Consider the following 19202-nt stretch of genomic DNA (forward strand, 5'->3'; position numbering starts at 1 on the left):
AGGGAGGAGTAGTGAATTGGGAAAGGGGTCGAGGGAGGGAGGGAGAGAATAGAAAAAGTAATGAAAAGGAGTGGGTAAATGATGGGAGAATGAAAGAAGACGGACAATTTTATTGAAAAAAAAGGGATTTAAGTAGAGGTTTGAGATTTCTTTGTCTGCCAACTTTTATGTGTTTACATTTTGTTTGTCATGTTATTTTTTTTATGTTGGAAAAAAGATCAATTGTGGCAGAAATATGTCATTAACTCGCAACTGAAACACACGGACATGCTAGCAGCTCGGACGAGTGTTGAAAGCAGTTACATTGGAGAAAAAAAAAAGGAGGGATGACAAGTGACTGAACAGAGTCTGGAGGGAGTTGGACTCTTTAATTCAGGGAAAAATTCCAATGTGGAAGATCTCCTCAAAGAAGATTGAGACAGAGCGAGAGGGTTTGGAAATGTGAAGCCTGTCATTAATCATGCAACCAAGAAACGTTTCACAAACCAAACCAGAAGCAGCAGGATACAGTTGACAAAATAACAAAGTGCCGACTTTGTTGTGGCAAATCTTTGATGTGCTGTTTATTTAAAACTCGTAAATGACTGTCCAAACATTGGCCTTTAAATGACAGCAGAATACCGTAAAGATGCTACGCAGCGACCGAAGGACTTTAAAGCTGCTGCATGTATTATTAACAATGGATTAAATGGCTGTGTGTGATGTGAAGTGTGTTGCTTGCAGTATCACTCCTGTAGAGAATTACCACCCTTTACAACTCACCGTTACGGAGCCTTTCAGCCCCTTTCAGCTAACTATTTTGGTTTTACAGCCTGTTTCGGTTCACTCTCACAGCTCTCATCCGCATCATTCCCAGAAAACAAAACCCGTCAGAACCCACTGTCAACAAACTCCCAAGCACCAGTCAGAAAACGGACTAATTTAGCAACTAGCTGGTGAACACACTGGAGCGTTTAGCAGTTATGAGCCAGATACTTCCCTCTGGAGTTGGTGGAGACCAAAACAGAGCTAAAGGGAGAGTGAATACTGGACTTACAGTAAGGTGGCTGTAAACACCTGACCCCAAATTAATTTGAATGTTGCTCTGAATCTGTCGGATGTGAAAAAAAAAAAAAAAAAAAATTTGCCATATCAACTTAAAAATGATAACATTCCAGTGTTGTTTCTGCTGACCCCAAGTGGTCAAAAAAAACAATCATTGCCCGGTTACATTTTTTACTTTGAATAATTTTTCCCTTTAATTCTTTATTCAACTACCGTATTTTCCGCACTATAAGGCGCACCGGATTATAAGGCACACCTTCAATGAATGGCCTATTTTAGAACTGTTTTTATATATAGGGCGCACCGGATTATAAGGCGCATAGAATAGAGTAGGAGTAAGCACAGTACCGGTGTTTACCGCTATTACTTCGGCGACGCCCCTGACTACGGTAGCCGTAATGCTGCAAGCGGTGCGGCTTTGTAGTTTACCAGTCGTACTGAAACATTTTGACAGAGCGCCGTGTAGAACCAGTATGGATCAACCAATTAACCAATTGATCCATATATAAGGCGCTCCGGATTACAAGGCGCACTGTCGTTTTTTGAGAAAATGAAAGGCTTTTAAGTGCGCCTTATAGTGCGGAAAATACGGTAGTTTTCTCAGTCTTCTTACCTTCCTTACCCTTTGCTCTTTCCTGCATTTTGCATAGTTCACACATGGCATCACTCTGCCAAAGACCCAGGTGTAATTACCTGGCCATGCCCAGACTGGAGAACCCTGCTGGAACGATGAGAACATCGAGGCGGGGAAAGGGGTGGACACCCAGAACGGCGTGGGCTGCAGCCAAACATCGAGGCAGAAGCTTTAGGACTCCCAACTGCAAGAGGAAGGCAACAAGTTCCTCAAAACAACTGACAACTATACAATTGCAAGTTTTGCCTGAAGCAGATGTGTGTGTGTGTGTGTGTGTGTGTGTGTGTGTGTGTGTGTGTGTGTGTGTGTGTGTGTGTGTGTGTGTGTGTGTGTGTTGATACAGATGGGTAGGATATACAACTGTTTGTGTATTTGCTCTTACATGTATGCATTGTGTATGTCAATGATGGTCCAGGTCAGATATCTAGTATCAAGTCAAAAGGCAAGTGCATCTACTGTTTGTTCTACATTTTTCATCGCTCATCTAACAAGAATCATCAGCTCAGAACTGACTGAACATGCAAAATCCTTTTGAATACAAATAATATTAATGTTATTCTAGCAAGAAATGCCCTTTTAGAGTACGAGGAATGTTTTAAGTGGCCCTCATGAGATTACGGTCTCGTACTTTTACCATTCTGCCAAGAGACGGCAGTTGAAAACCGCTGGCATAATGACACCAACACTAACCGACGCTAACCGTCTCTTCTAATCATATCAGATATAATTAGCCTCAGTGGTTCTTTGTCAAAACTCCACCTGGGCTTTCTGCAGCAAGCCGACGGGTCCAAACACACGGTGGGGGATCACCCGCTGGGATCGAGCCGACTGCTCGGTAAATCGGCAAGGGTAGTCGCCATGGGAACAAGAGATGCCGTCATCCGCCGTGCCTGAATAATCAGTTACAGAGAGCCCCTCGTCCTCAAGCGAAGAGCAACGCAATGCGGAGTCTGAGCGGGTGGTCCGGTCTCTGCTGTAGCAGATTCAAAATAGGGGTAAAAAGTTTAATCCGAGGTTAATAACGACAATTTAATGCATTTTTTTATGCATTTTTTTTATTATTAAAATAGTAAACAGCTCTTGAGTCGGTGAACCAAAGATGGCACAATCTGTGCTAGAAGCATGGAAATGAAAGCAGTGGAAATATGGAATACATACGTCACAAAAGGCAAACCACAGTGATCCCAAAAATATCTAGCCGACATGCAATCACTCTGAATCCAGTACCCGGCGTACTCCCACCGTCCTCAGCGCCAGAACCGTTCCAAAGGTTTCGAACGACATCCAAGTTTCCTTCCAGCCATTCACTGAAAATAAAGGCCCTCCTTGTAGCGGGAGATTCCTGGGGCCTTCAGCGGGCTACAGCTGGGCTGCTGCTGGAGGAAAACCGTGAGGGGAGGAGGGGGATTACTGGAAACCACTGGCAGACCTGCCAACCTGCTGGCCAGTGGAGAGGGACACCCCCAGCCCAACCCTGCCCACGGCAAGCCAGCCTGCCCTCTACATCCTCAGCCTCCATACAATTTATGTGAGCTTTACCTCCTTCGGTCTCCAAAGATAATGTCTGCTGGGCACTGAACCCAATGTACTATAGTACAAGCTTTAATGTACTTGTCATAAAAAAGCTGATTGAGCACTGCACCCTATCCATCACCCTTACTTCACCTGCACCGGGTTTTTTTTGGTACGGCAAAGGAAAGTTTCACCGTGGAATGTTGAAGGGCCAGACTTGGGTTAATAACAGTCTAGAAAGGAGGAGGTCTTACAGGAAGAAAAGAACACATAAAGAACAAATAATAAAATACCTGCCAGTCTTGAGTGGGGGGCCCTTCACTGCTTCACTGATGGAGCTCCCAAGTCCAGACATAAGGTCAGCCAGGGCCCATTCCCCAGGTCCGGCCCAGAGTTTGGCCGTCTCGCCACAGTCCGTCTCGTCCCTCGCGCCCCGTTCCAGCGCTGGGGGATTTTCTGCTGTGACTTGGCGCCAGTGGCCCACTGCCAAGGTGAAGGTGGAGGCGGGCATGGGCATGGTGACGTAGTAATGCCAGATTAAGGAGCCTGCGGAGAGTAGAGGGAGGGTCAAAGAGAAAGACGGGATGAAGGTGGGGAAATGGAGAGGAAAACAGGCAGAGGACGAAGGAAACATTTGGACTGAAACGCCATTTTGTTTCACTTCACTATTATTATTCTTACATCTTGTTATTTAACCAATCCACATCCCTCACGCCAGCTTTTAAGACGACACAGATCTAAGTACTGGTCGATCAACAAGCTGTACAGCTGCAGTCATCTCATCCACACCTGCATCCATCTTTATAGCAAGTCTTTAGTGTTCTTTTTTCTAACTCTTGACACAGGAAGTCGACACGTCATTCTTACTCAGATTTTTTGTTTGTTTGGTTGCAACAGATGCCAATGAGCACAACACAGCATACCACACAGTTGATTTACGTCTGAGGAGTTCACCGAGTTTCAGAGGTCTGGACCATGACTAGAGTAGACTTCTTTCAAAGTAAAACAATGTTTCTATATCTGTGCTTAAGCGATACTTAAATTGAGATTTTAATAATATCAAAATTACATATTTTCCCCTTTTTCATTTAACAAAATAAGCAAGAAAACTGAATATTTAAATACTTTTATTATTGAACAAGTAGTCACGTAACAAATCAAAAGGTCTAGACAGGTGGAAAAGGGTGTCGTGCTGTTCAGAATAAAGCACACGTGTGATTTTGGGCTACATTCGTAAAAATCGACTTGACTTCTACTGGCGATCACAAAAAGGTTTTGCCAAATAGCATCTTACGTGTGTCCCCGTCCTCGATAGGTACAGTGGGCTCCTCCCCGCTCATCAAAACCACACACTCACTGGGGGCCCGCACTGTTGCCTGCCACGTTGACATGGCAACAGGCGGCTCCTGGCAGGGGAAGAGTGCTCTGTTGTTGATGGGAGAACCGGCCGTGTAAACACACACCCTGGAAGGGTAAACAATGGTAAACTATAAACAACCCTCTCACAATCCTCATAGGATCCACACACACACACACACACACACACACACACAGACAGAATATAACAGCCTGAAGCGTGTCTCTAATCTATTCTAACATGTCGAGCTCACAATATTACACCGATATCAGAGCAGATGTGCCACCAGTTTTAAAGCATTTAAGAGGGAGTCTAATGGTTTCAGTGATTCAGCATCTCGGGACACACCTGCCGTCCTGGTCTTTGGTCCACCTAACAGAGCCTCCCGCTGGCCTCGTCTCATAGCAGACCCTGAGAGCACGAGGGAACTCCTGAGGTGACGCGACCCCCTCCTTCCTCACCTGCAAACTCCATCGGTCTCTACGAAAATGCAGCGAGCCGCCACCCTGAGCGCCTCCGGCACGGCTGCACAGCGAGAAGAGCCGCTGCTTCTGCCTCCATCGGCTAGAGGGCGCGGAGATAAGGTTCTGAACAAAGGCGGCTCGAGGGTTCACTGAACCGACGGCCGAGCGCTCGGATGCAACCTCTGGCAGGAGGCCAGACGTGGCTGACACGGAGGCGACGTCCACCTCCTCCACCTTCGTCACGTCGAGGTCACAGCAGTCCAGCGATAAGGTGAAATCCCCGTCACTGGTGGTTTCCCACGAATGTGAAGACTGAATGTTTTCGGTTTCAGCTGCGGTCTGCGCCAACCCAGCCTGAGATTCAGGTGTCTCTCTTTCTCCAGCGTCAAACGTCTTCTCCATCCTTGTCGGAGTCTCCCCAAGTCCTTTTGTAGCATCCTCCGCCTCATCCACACCGCCAGATCTACACACAAACGCACCCTGACTCACTCCGGCCTCTTTGGTCCCAGCTCCAGCTCCAGTGTGGTCCTCAGCCGTAGTCCCCGATCCAGAGCAGGGCTCCAGGAACAGAACGACACTACCGCCGATGACCTTCCTGTCGAAATCAACAGTCAGGTCCAGCACGTAGTGTCTGACAAGTATGTGGTTAGTATTGGCTCGGAGTGGAAGGTCATCCGCGTGGGGGTCTAGGTCCTCGTCTGGCTCCATGTCACACAAATGGCCGTCAAAAGTTGAGCAGAGGATGGTTCCACCTAAGAGGAAAGACCAAAAATAAAGCTTTATTTTAATTACGTTTTCCACGTTACAAACCTTTTATCCATCATAGGGTAACGGAAGAAGCGTGTGTTTGTGTAAGTTACGGTCAACACTTTTAGTTGACATTCTATAGCTTCCCGTGGGCGGAGGTGCTTACTTTAGTTTGTGAATGTTCTGCCAGTGTGCTGCGATGAAGCCAAAAACTGTCAGGGTGTGTATGCTCAACTCAAACTTGAATGCCAAACTCAATCTGTTCACACATTCCACAAATGGTTTCCAGACAGGAAAACCGTTTCATGATCGCATTTTGATCCGCGTTAATGAAGTTGAGGTATAAGTAAGTTACTTTATTAGCAGGACACCGTAGCCCCCGGGCACCAGGAAGAGCTAAGCCTATATTAAAGCTCTCCTGCTGTATATCAAGACTTTTTACAGTCACAATCCTTCCATTTAGGCTGCTTGAGGCATGAAGCGAGCTTGGCAAGACAGAGTTGCAATTACAATTTACAGCAGGAAATCCTCAGAGGTTATTCAGTGCGGGAGTAAATTCATAAAATTATGAGCACATAAAAACAAGAGGATAATATCTACAGCTACGAGAAGAAGCCAACAAAAAAAAAAAAAGAGCAATATCTGTCATTACTGTAAGAGGTTGGCTAACAACACGACTTATATGGCCCGGTCTGTTTTCTATGTGATTATATAGTAACAGTGTTCACTGTATATGTGAATACTGTTTTAGAATGGAATGACAAGAAGTGACTCCAAGACTTTTTAAATGGGTGGAGTATTAAATAGAAACAGGCTATTAACTTTGTGAAAAAGATAACTGTGGGAAGTGTCCACCTGGCAAAACAGGTGAGGACTTGCCTTTCATGCACACTAGAGTCAAACCAGATACAACGAAACGTCACTGTTCCCCTCATCGTGGGTTCGCCTTCATCTTTGTTTTTTAATTGACAGGCTGCAGAGCAAAAGATGTCACGTGTAACGCTATACACAGACACGTTGATGTCTGTATATAACAAGTTAAGTCTGTTTGAGAGGACTAGACAGCGCAGTGTCACGGTGTGACTCACAATTGACGAGTCGTGTGAATTAACGTTTGACTTTTAAACTTGTGAGGCTAACTGACGGTACGGGCTCGAGAGAGTTCGAGCTAACTTGGCATCACAAGTCTGCTCGCCGTCATTCACAACCTCAACGTTCACAACTACAGCAGCGGTGCCGCCATTAATCGCCGGCTTCACCGTAGCTTACGGTGGGTTTAGCAATACGTCTCAAAATAACTTATCGACATAACGCTGAGGACTCGTGAGCACTCGCTTGTTGACGTTAATGAAATCTACGACAAACCTGTGTCCGTACTGTCGACGTCGCGCGGTGATGACGTCGCATCGACGCGACAGCCAAAGCTTGTAGTTTTTGTATTTCATCCCCTCGAGTTCTTCCCGCCTTTTAAACTCAGTCATTAGTACAGTAGCCTGCTGACAAAAAAAAATCACCAGTAAAATGAATATAGTTGAATTAAAATAATATTGATAACTTGGAAATTTATTCTGCCAATGTTGCGTCAGTTTATCAATTGCCAGCAAGCAAGTGATATAGTTCTGTAATATTAATAACATGTTTTAAAGGCCATTTCTTGAAAGAAATACTGTCACTTAGCACAATAATGACAAATGTGCATATATTAAGTTTTATTTGAATTCTTCAATAGCACAGAAGGCATGACAAGTAATAATTCCACATTTATTAAAACACAACAGGTATAAACATAAAAATGACTGATAAAGAAACAAATGCAATCTCCAGAGATTGAATGCCACCAAATGCATCTTAACACACCAAGTTTCAGCAATGTACTGCATGTTTCAAAAACAGGTATACATTTGAGTTAATACTTAATACACTTATTTAGCCATTTGAAAACATTCAACAGCTCATAAATAACAGATGTACCGACAGAGCGAAAAATATTCAAATGAGTATTAATGTATGTAAAAGTGTATACACACTTTTGAAATGGCAAGTACATTTACATTACTGAAACACAGAGTGAGCTGTTCATGGATGTCAAAGGAAATCAGGTTGCCATTATTCAATACTGCAAAGCAGAAGTACATTCCTCCTCTGGAATGTATTTTGACGAGTAAACATAATGCACACTGCAAAGCACAGCTGTGTGGAGTGACTTTTCAAAATGTTGCATTTCTAGTATATCTCCGTTCTTCAGTAAGTAAGGAGGAATTCAATTTGGCACTGTGTGTATCGTAGGAAGTGGACTATTTACAGGTACTGGAACTACTGGAACATACATTGAGATTGTTACAGTACACTCTGAATCCTGCCTACTGAATAACACTTCCAATTTATATCATCATTGCTATTATTTATCTAGAAAATACATTGACATAAAATGCAAAATAGTTTTTCATACCTTTGTAAACATCTTTGTAACTATCTGATGTATTACATCTACTATGTACAAAATGAGTATTTAGAAATAAGCCATGTGTGATTTAGAGCCTCCGATACAGTAAGTCTATCTATCGCCTGTGTAATTACATCAATAAGTTAAACTCTTCCATTAGCTACATGGTCAGGTACTGTCTGTTCAACAGCATTAAGGAAAGAATGGCCTTAAGAGCTAACGCAGGAAATCGTGTCTATTTTTCCAGTGCACAAATCCATCAATACTCTAGCTGCTCTAACTGGCACATTTCATGCATAGACGCCCAGTGGAATTTCAGAGGCCTTTTAGCATAAAACAGAATCATTTATCATCACTGAGCACAAAGTGACTTCAGTATGGCACCAAAATCATCTACTCCAAACATTATCTAAATAAACACACATCCATTGACACATTTTTGTACACGCATACACACAGGACACAAGCATTATTGGCACACACACACACACACACGGGCCCTGGGCCAGCAAGGGCCTCAGAGAGGAACTCTAGTCTGTCTGCCTCTGTACCAACCCAGAGGAAATGTTTGCAGCATTATTAGGACTTACAGTTAAAAAAAAAAAAGAAGGAAATCAACAGAGTCAAAGCGTCTGAAGATTCTACAGTGAAATGCTCAATAAGCTACACTTTGCTTGAGATTCCTACCTCCATATTGTTATGTGCTCACTCACCTTTTGCCTCCCTGTAACAAACAACAGTGAAATCATAAAAGTGGACGTGCAGCAGACATTAATAAGCACTGATGGACTGCTGAGAAACTGAGTCCTCCATTGTGGACACGATGTGCGTCTCCAGCGCAGAGGATTGCAAAAGGGTGTCACTCGCAGTTCCTTTCCTCGTATTTTTCTCTTCTTTCATCTTGTCTCCTCGTTTCCGCTCTCGGTTGTGTGACGGCCTCCACTTCCTCTCCGTAGCGCTCTCTCTCTCTCTCTCGCTCTCTCTCTCGCTCTCTCTCTCGCTCGCTCTCTCTCTCTCTCTCTCTCTCTCTCTCTGACGAGTCGTGGCATCTCAGGAGTTTTCCTCCTGAGCTCTGCGGAAACTTAGACGTTTGAAGGAATCCCTGTGAGACAGAGATGACAAGTAGATGAGGGAAGACGTGGAAAAACTCAAGATCAGGAGTGATGATGATGAGGAGGAGGAAGAGGAGGAGGAGGAAAGGTCAGGGCAGATAGGTGTAGGAGTAGAGACGTACGGTAACTGTTTCCATGAGCAAGGCACAAAAATAGGAATTTTTGTATCAATGCGGGCCATTATATTGGCCGGCACTAGCTTATTGCAGATGTATCTGTGTATGTATGTATGTATGTATGTATGTATGTATGTATGTATGTATGTATGTATGTATGTATGTATGTATGTATGTATGTGTGTGTGTATATACCAATATGTGTTGATATACTATACTGCTATGTGTATACATATCAGATCCATTTAACTCTCAATATTGGCAAAAAACTAAAAAAAATCCCCTATCAACAGGGATGTATTTTTTAAATTTTATTAACATTTTCATATCAAATGGATCCTCTTCCACGGTACTTTGATTATTAAGAATACTGAAGCAACTGATTTTGGAAGCTCTCTTCACATTCCTGAGTAATCGATGGAAAAAAAAATCTAAATTTGGGGGATAAGTACCCCTTAGAAGCACACGCTCATCACTCAGCATGGCAATAAATTGCAAGATGTATCAAGATTACTGTGGTCGATCATCTAAGCACTTAGTGGGCAATCAGTCCTCACTAATTCAAGGGTACACTGTGGCCGTGGCCTTGGTTCAGCACTCGATCTGTGTACTGTGGCTCTGGTTCCGCTATCAATACTTGTAGAGGCGACCCGGTCCCGCGAATGGATCTCTGCTCAGTTCCATTTGTTCTCATTTCTCTTTGGGTTCAGCAATCACGACGATGAAAAAGATAAATGACACGGGTTTGTTTTCCCTTCCCATCGCCGCCGTCTCTTGTCAACAGTATTGTCTGTTTGACCTGCTGCGGTGTGTTTACCTGTTCTCCAGCCGAGGCCTGATGATGGGTTTATAGAGCTCGGGTATCTTCCTCTCCAGCATAGGCCTCAGGTTCTCTCTCAGCCGGTTGTAGTTCTTCTTCAGCTCCTGCTGGTACTCTTTCTGGTCGAATGTGATCAGGTGCTTATTCTTCTCAACTGCCTCACCACACCTACAGGACAGAGAGTCAGTTTTAAACTCGCTGTTATTAAATGACATTGTATGAAGAGTTAAATGTAGTCCTTGACCTTCTAAATGCAATAAACTTAAAAACAGCTTTGACAACGATTCTATGCAAAACAACCTTGCGGTAATCCCCTCCCTGTCCTCAAGCCTTCAGAAATGTTTCATACCGACAACGTCCTGTAACTACTTGACATAAATTGGACTCTTTTAGCATGCGAGAGCTCAACATGCGAGTTAACAAAGTACTTGGCTGTAAGGAATTCCTATATTGGATTTTTCCAAGTGCCTCAGCCAGAATGTGGGTTACACTGTAAATGACCCGCGAGGCTGTTTCAAAACGCAGTTAAAAAAAAAGGGGCAGCAGAGGTAAATCTCCAAATCACAAATGACTAACAAATAAAATGCAATTCTCCCTTATGCCTTTTGGTAATGCAAGCGCCATAAGATCTGAGCTGAACTAAGAGCTGGAATGGGGTGTCCCCGCGGTCCTCCATCATGACATGTATAATGGCCAACATACAGAGCAGTGAGCAGGAAATAAGAGAGACTGAGATGATTGCAAACACATGTCTGAGTTGATCTCTTAGCTTTTAAAGAGGGTAATATGGAAACGGCAATGTCCTGTAACAGTATACAGTAAATACGCTGGGCAATGAGCATTAAGGACGGTTCACAAGAGAAAAGGATTTTCCAAGCCATAAAAAAAAAAAGAAATCTACGGATATATAGCTTTCTATCTGATTGCTTGGTTTCAATGTTTTAAAGCGAATTCTCCTGATGTACCTGCAATATTTAAATATCTTTTTTTCAATCAACTGACTAAAGGAGCGTCGTCTTCTTCAGTAAACAAACACATGAATGTCTCTTTCTGTATGTGTATGTCATCTTTGTTTGTTACTGGAGGTAAATAATACACATTTGGCTAAAGAAGGGGGGGGGGGGATGGGACTAGACAGCAGCACCTCAGCTTGTGATAGGCTCAGAACGCCTGTCAATCAAGGAAACAACCTCTCCAACATTCATCTCTTCAAGCCTTAATCTCTACAGCAATGCGTTTTAGAAATGCCATCAATGCACAAGTAATAACATGCGACATAATAGCTTTGAGAACCTTTTTTCGCAGATCAAACGTCCTGACTTTGATTTTTAAAGAGAGATGTACCATTTTAGACAAATGCAATTATATTTTTTTAGGACTCCAAACAACTTAGTCTTTTCCAAACTGTGTTTTAACAACCAAATAGAATTTCTCACTTTTTTTTAAGGATAATCTGCCTCTGAATTTGGGACTAGGCGCTAAATTTATCGTATATCTATTTTAGGTGGAATCATAACATTGTTACATAGTTTAACTAAGTGTAGTTGTTGAAATGAATGATTGAACGCTGAACGAGGGGATCACAGTTCAGTGAATGAAATATAAAATGTGTTAAAATGTTGCATAAATTTGTGATTCCTATCTGTGTTGCTGCAGCTACATAACGCAAACCTACCCAGAACGTTACAGTGCATCTGTTACCAGTAAAGAAGGCACAGAAGATGACATGTTTAATGTCTTTATGACTGGAGATATTTCATTCAGATTAAATCATAAATAATCTTATAATAAATAAGAGGATCGACTTCTAAAATCGTGTTTTCTTGAGTGGATTTTATCCAGACTCCACCGTCAAGAAGACTGGCGCACAAAGGGTCGAGTGCCAGCTTGCATGGATTGAAAAAAATTCTCCATCCTAAATTTCTTTATGAAATTAGAGTAAATATTTGCCAACCTGCTTGTAGCAATCAAGGCAGCTGGAATGTGACATGAGGGGAAGAAAATGAAAACCACCTTTTGGAGGCAAATGCCCGCGAGATGAAAGCACACGCATACAAACACAGACACACGCAGACGGCTGCACGAAATCAGCATATTCTCAAGACACACTGCTGCGGGTTAGGGTGGTTTTAAATTATGTTCTGAATATTCTAAATATAACGAAACTCTTGGGAACAATACACTTTTGCAATTCAAGAAGAAGTGATTATGAGGAAAAATATCTTCCATGTCATTTGGGAAATGAAAAAAAAAAAAAGTCCTCTGTCACGATGGGTGATGATATTTCACACGCCTCTTGCTGTACATGTTTGGTTTCTTTAACGAGCGTCTGGTGTACACTTTAGCGCAGATTATCGTTTCCGTCGCTGCATCTCGACCGACGCTTCGCTTAAACTTGCGGGATATCAGTCTTCATCAGCCAGTCGTCTTCGATGCTCTTTTATCATCCTGCACTGACACCAGTGATGATGTGTATATATAGAGCATCCTGGAGAAGACTTTCACTCCTTCAAGTCAAGTCTCACAAACATACTGAATTTTCTAACTCAACGATCTCTTTGAAGTATTGTTCTACACTTCCACCTACTGAGCCAGCGCCAGCCACTGGTAACAATAAAAGGGAAGCAGAAATGCAAATTTAAGTAAAATAGTTGGTGAACTCCTTTAGGTTTTTTTGTTTTTGTTTTTTTTGCATGACTTTGGTGCTGTGTGGAGTCACTAGGTGGTGTTTCTTTGATCGTATCTTACCTCATTATAAACTCTTTGAAACACAGGCGCAGTTTATTGTGGTGACGGAAGAGCTTCGGGTCCGCTGGGATCTCATTCAGGAAGACCTGGGCCACCTCCAATGGGCCCTAAAACGGGGGTGGGGGGGTGGGGGACAAAAACAAAAAGGGACAGAGTTAGAGAGGCAAAGAAACAGAAAGCAAAAACAGAGTGGAGGAAGGAAAGAGAGGAGGTAAGAGGGGAAGCGTTCAAGAGTGTATGAACAAAGGAGGGATGCGAATGCCCCTCGTTCAGGCGAGGGAAAGGACTTCCTAACTGAATGTCTAATGCGAGCTCGAGACGCTGAACTAGAACATGAGGAAGATATCAGATCAGAGAAGGAGCCATGATTAGCCTTCTGCATGGCTAATGTCACCGCTAACACTGCATACACCCACCATTTGGCTCCCATTTGCCCAGTATGAGATCTTGTTATCCTAACTTATATTCATCATAAAGCCACAGCACGCTCGCAGAGTGCCTGCACCACGACAGGCACAGTTAAACAGCTCTGATTAGCATCATAAGCGCGTTGGGCCTCAGTCCTTGGTCTGAGCTGCAGACCCACACACAGAAAGCCAGCCTCCTGTGCTGATTACAGTCAAGAGTTATATGTTTACGGAGCTGCTGAGCATTAGCGTTATGTATACAACCGTCGGGTCCGAGCGAGGGACCTGTCAGATTAGACGCTGGAAGATAAAGCATAGGGGGGAGGGAGCGGAGGCGCTGTAGCTAGCTTCATCATTACTCCCAACATTCACCAGGCTGGCAGGACCTGGAAGCTATCAGATCAAAGAGACCTCCGGTTCAGCATGCCGTGCAGCAGGGACATGAAAGGATAGAAGGGCCATGAATTGACGTTTTAACTAAATCAGGCGAAAAGCAAAGGACGGATTAGAGTTGTGGATGGGGTGAAGGCTTTGATGTGTGATCACTGTCATGTCTCCCACCTGCACTCTGTGAATATAATGGAAACTGTAAATGTGATAAGATAAATAGAGTTAAATTATTCAGGGTTCCCCCCCCCCCCGCACATTAAGAAGGAACACTCAGGGGACAAAGGGACTATGTGTGATACAAAGAGCCATCATTTTGGGAAAACAGCCATCAGTTGGTTAAGCACGAGGTAAGTGATCATTTCAGCTATAATAGGAGCAGGCGCTGTAGAATAGAAGCGTCGCTCTGCAATGCTCGTACCTGGTTAACAGTGGCTCCCACAGCGCCTTGAAGCAGCATCTGTAACATCTTAGCATCGGGCTGTTCTCTATGTGTGGCAACTGCTAGCTCTCTAGTCTTCTTCTGCATGTCCTCTATGGCCACCTCAATAGGGGTCAGGTCAAACTGGAAGCGAGAGAGAGAGTTATTGTACAAATGAATTGCTGCAATCATCAAAGTGTGGAGAAACGGTGCTAAAAAGCTGTTGGATGTTGTACACCACGTTACCTCCTCTTTCTGGATGACGTTGATGCGAGTCTTGATGTAGGGGAAGGCATGCATGGTGGTGAGGATGGTTTTCCTCTTGTACTGCTCGTAGAGTTCCCCCCGTGGACGCCCGCTCTTGGTGAAGGGCGTGGTGTACATGAAGCGCCGCAGGTTGAAGTTCTTCTCAAAGTTTGTCAGCCGGTCTTTCATCTCATAGTCATCGAAGAAGGGTTCCACATAAGTGATCTGGATATATGCCTGGAGAGGAGAGGTGGTTTACCGTTTACCGACAGCAGACAAAAAGGAAAATACACCTTCAGCACACAGTCAGTTTGTTTCTGCAAATTTAAATTAGCATGTTCTATTTCAGTCATTCCCAGAGACTGGGTCAGAGATTTTATTTGGGTCGTGTAAATAAATTTGTAGAATTTCTTCCAGTCTTTTATTTCATATTTATATCTGCAGTACACTGTTGAGCCACACGAGTCAGCCTGAATGTTCCTATTGTTCTAAGAATTGTAGCCTACATTGTGCTTGTTTTACTGCACGTGCACAAAACAAAGTTATGATTTATCAAAAGCATTTCTCTTTAAAAACGACTGGTTAACCTATACAAGATAATATAAAAGTGATGCGGAAATGGCAGTAAAAATGGTCAGGAATGTTGATTTAAGCACAAATTGTCATGATCTATAAATAATATACATTATAAGTTGTTACCATACATGTATGATGTCTACTTTAGGCATGCATACTTTTTTTGAGTTTAGTAAGCTCCAACATCGCATACTCTATACATCATATATATACACATACATACATACATATTTATCAAATGTTATTAGTAACATAATTAGTATATGGCAATGCAAAGATTAACTCAACCAGCTGGATCATGGGTGTGGTCACCTACCTTGCTGGGGTCGAGTTGTTTTCTGTCCACTGGTGTCGAGTCCTTGATCATCACCAAAGCGTCTTCTCCAAAACACTGACTGTAGAAGTTCTAGGAGTGGGCGAAAGTGTGTCGTTAGCATACAGTGTAGTGCATAATATAGTCTTTCATGACATTTATGCAAATATCATACAGATTCCAATGTCATTCATTGAAAAGTAAAATGTTAAAAGAACACTTACGAAGCATTAAATGTCATTAAACAACCGATTCATTGACTTCACTGATTCAAGAGTGAGGCTGACATTGTATTACTCTTCGTGACATTATTTCTCCTTTTAAAGGAATGCCAAGTGTTCTCTCTACAAACTCACTGAAAACAGATGGACGACTGTGAGTCTTGCATTCTTTCATTCTGTTCCACTCAAAGTCATTATGAGATTCCACCAGTCCAGCCAGGCACCATCTTCCCTTTTCACTCCACATCAATTACACATTAATCCACAACATGCATATCAGTTCACACACACACGCACACACTCTCCTCTGTCGTACCTCCAGCCTGTGTGATATCTCAGGCAGATGTGTGATCCCTGGCTCCTTGTAAATGAATTCCCGTTCGTCCAGGTCACCGAACTTGGCCCCATAAAAACCCACCCGGAAATAGGTTCCAAACATCCTCTTGTGGCCCTGGAGGGAAGCAGAGAGGAGATTTTAGATCACTGTCCAATCACTGTGACATCAGTAACATATTCTTTCCCATTATGGTTTAATCGCCTTTTATGAAGAACACTTTGAAGAGTTTATTCAAAACATTTGATGTTTTCTGTAAGCCATCAAATCTTCTCGCTGAGCACAACAATGGTATTTATTGTCTTTTTCAAGCATCTTAGTTATTGTAAAGTCATTCCAAAAGGACATTAGTTTGCGTCCTTAAGAGATACTGAATACATAAAATATAAGTAACCAACTGATTTTTAAAAAAAAATGCATTTCCATTCTGCCATAGATCGTTCTACACAATGCCTCACTGTCTTACTTATTTCTACATTAAGCTTAACTGAATAAATGAAGCGGCCCCTGCAGTGCCGTTTGGGTTTTACCTTCTGAATGATGTTATCAAAGGCTCTCTGGAGTTTGTCGTGAGTGGATGCCAGCTTTCTGAAATCCCTGTGAGCCTCTAGGACTGGTAGGATGACCTTGTAGACCTCGTTCACGGCCTCGAAGAGACAACCCTGATGAGACAGCCACCACTGCTGGTTAGCGCGACCACACACACAACATACAAAGAGGAAATATTTGATTCTAACAAATGTTCTATGCTAGGACAGCCCCAATATGTATTAAGAATATTCAGAACATTAACGATGCAAACATTACTGTATCCCAGTTCCATACTAATAACGCTGATTACTCTTACTGTTAACTATTAAGTTGATAGTTACTGCATTAAACCTACTCTATGGTTGTGGGTTAAGTACAGTTTGGTCCACCTTAATGCCTTATCTAAAAATAACACATAGAATAGGAAATATATATATATATTAAAATGTGATTAGTATGTAGTGTGAATTTGGGACTGCCTGAATGTGGTTTATGTTTCATAAACTCATGTTTATGAAACATCAATGTCATAAACACGAGTGCAGCTTCATGGTCTCACGTTGCTGAAGAGCTCGGCAGCCTGCTCCAGCAGTCCCACCAGGCCGCTCTCGGTGAAGTAGCGTCCCGAACACACCCCGTCCTCGTCCGGGGACAGGATGTCATCCGACACCGCCGACTCCTCCAGCACATTGGTGGAGATGTTCTGAGGAGAAAATCAGTCAGCTAATCAATCAATTAGCCCTCTTAATCAAATAATCAATCTCATGGCTGACTTTAAAAAGGAGATGTCCTACAGTGGGAAATGGAACTAATTTGATGAGCCTCCAATCAATGACCTGCTGACTGCTGCAGGTTAGAGTGTCCTGTACCAAAGCGTGTGTGACACAGCTCATCGATAACACCATCATCACAGTCACTGTTAGAACTCTGTTGTCAGTTCGGGGGAACAGTCTGTTCTTCTCCCACTGGAGCACATATGCCGCCCCCCCCCCCTTCCCCCCCCCCCAATCCTTCAACTTCAAAGGCGTTGTGTTAAGCAGTGGAACCAGGGGACCATATTTATATGTTGACGTTTTGAGAGTACAGCTCCCCCCTCTGGACACACGCAGCCAAATTTGGAAGAAATCCGTGAGGAGATGTGTGATGTGGTGTGTTGAGAGAGGAAGGATTTGCCTCTGTTCAACAAAACAACCAACAGTCACAACAAACAAATGCTGAATGCTTAATTCGTTGTGGCTGTAACTGTTCCTTCTTTCAGTCTAGACATGTTTTTTTTTTTGTGCTAATTTGGTGTTTCTATCTGTATCTGGGTTCTCTACCTGGAAGGTGACACTGCCAACAGGTAGGTACTTGTGATCTTCCAGCATGCTGAGATACTCGGCCACCAGGGCAGCAGCGTGGACCAGACACATGGCCGACTCGGTGTAACACTTCCTGTTGTTGTGCTTCTCCGCCATGTTCTGCAGCCAGGTCAGACGCAGGTCAGGAGACGTCTGGTAGCCCTTCGCTATCCTGAGGAGGGAAGAGAAGGAGGCTATTGTTGTGCGTTTTCTTCTTTCCTTTCCTTTATTTGACCAGGCAAAATTGAGTTGAACATTTCCTTTTGAAGACAGACTTGGCAAAGAAGGCAGCAAAGAAACAGACAAATCTACTGGTCAACAAACACAAGAGACTAAGAACACTGTCAAACAATAAAGCAATAACTAAATCAAGTGCTGCAGGCATGACGCATTTATGTTGATATATTTTGGCATATGCCAGAGACAAATAGACAAATAGTCTCAACTGCAACAAAGGCCAAATGCATTTCTAATGCAAGAAAGTAGAGATAAATGTACATAATTAACTATAAGTAAAACACACTGTATAGAAAACCAAAAAGTGTATTAATTACAGTTTAACGTTAACCATCACAGTGTGAAATACAGTTTTACTGACGATTGTTATCGGCCAGCATTCAGTAAACTATGCGATCAGGACATATCGGCATTTATGCTTTTCTAGTCGCCGATCTCTGATCATGTTGAATTGATAACAACCAATCTGTGTTTAAATTGACAGGAGAACAAAGGTTCCATTCAGTTCCATTACGATGCATTAAGGCTCCGTTAAGAGAAAATGAGCATTGGGGCGAAGGTAAATTGTAACGTTACGATGTGTTCAAATGTAATCTCGTAAAATGTAGTGTTGGTGAGGAACTTGAATACATCCAGCTGTTTGAAGGAGACGTTTTCACAACAAGAGTAGATACTAGAGATGAATTATGAGCTGTTTACACTAGCTCTAAGCAGCTTATAATACATCATTAAAACTACTAAAAAACACCAACTTTTATTTCCTTATCACTCGAATTGTGTGTTTTTATTAAGAAAAAAAAGCCTATAAATTACTAGAACAAAACAAAAGGATAATATTTAGAATGTTTAGTAGTTCACAGACTTCAGAGCGGTTTAAAAAAAATAAATAGTCCGGAGCCTTGTAGACCAACTGCTATAATCAAGCAACAAAGGGATCTGTATCTGCCAATATGGATCATCAAAAAAAACGGAATCAGGGATCTCTAAAAGTTATATTTGCTCCCTTTTTTTTTTTATTTTGTGCTGATCTGAGATTCAATCCACGACTCTGATCCGTGATACGATCTGAACAGTGAGTTTTGTGATCCGTTGCACCACTACAGGTTAAGCTTTATGCTTTTTCTTTTTTTAGACCCTTTTAGAATGAAATGTTGCACTCCATAGAATGTGTCAGCTGAACCATGATGTCACC

At 42.8% G+C, this 19202-nt stretch overlaps 2 protein-coding genes across 6 annotated transcripts in view; both read right to left on the minus strand.

Annotated features, from left to right (window-relative positions):
* Positions 1–7189, minus strand: part of aopep (aminopeptidase O (putative)) — a 66640-nt gene extending 59451 nt beyond the window's left edge. Inside the window, 6 exon segments of the mRNA XM_068704314.1 lie at positions 1738–1862; positions 2438–2651; positions 3484–3736; positions 4485–4654; positions 4896–5763; positions 7124–7189. Of these exon segments, the coding sequence (XP_068560415.1) occupies positions 1738–1862; positions 2438–2651; positions 3484–3736; positions 4485–4654; positions 4896–5719 (1586 nt within the window). The 5' untranslated portion in view covers positions 5720–5763; positions 7124–7189.
* A 265-nt stretch (positions 7190–7454) lies between these two features.
* The window catches only part of dock8 (dedicator of cytokinesis 8), a 51492-nt gene continuing 39744 nt past the window's right edge, over positions 7455–19202 (minus strand). For all 5 annotated transcript variants that reach the window (XM_068704229.1, XM_068704228.1, XM_068704230.1 and 2 more), the window contains 10 exons: positions 17753–17945; positions 16993–17136; positions 16433–16564; positions 15885–16019; positions 15351–15440; positions 14459–14695; positions 14213–14356; positions 12998–13104; positions 10247–10417; positions 7455–9303 (listed from right to left, as the gene is read on the minus strand). In XM_068704229.1, the coding sequence (XP_068560330.1) occupies positions 9252–9303; positions 10247–10417; positions 12998–13104; positions 14213–14356; positions 14459–14695; positions 15351–15440; positions 15885–16019; positions 16433–16564; positions 16993–17136; positions 17753–17945 (1405 nt within the window). In that variant the 3' untranslated portion in view covers positions 7455–9251. The remainder of the gene's footprint in view (positions 9304–10246; positions 10418–12997; positions 13105–14212; positions 14357–14458; positions 14696–15350; positions 15441–15884; positions 16020–16432; positions 16565–16992; positions 17137–17752; positions 17946–19202) is intronic.

This window comes from Cebidichthys violaceus, unplaced genomic scaffold (assembly GCF_023349555.1).
Source record: "Cebidichthys violaceus isolate CVI_PGR_0920_01 unplaced genomic scaffold, fCebVio1.0.p SCAF_9, whole genome shotgun sequence".
Lineage (NCBI taxonomy): Eukaryota > Metazoa > Chordata > Actinopteri > Perciformes > Stichaeidae > Cebidichthys > Cebidichthys violaceus.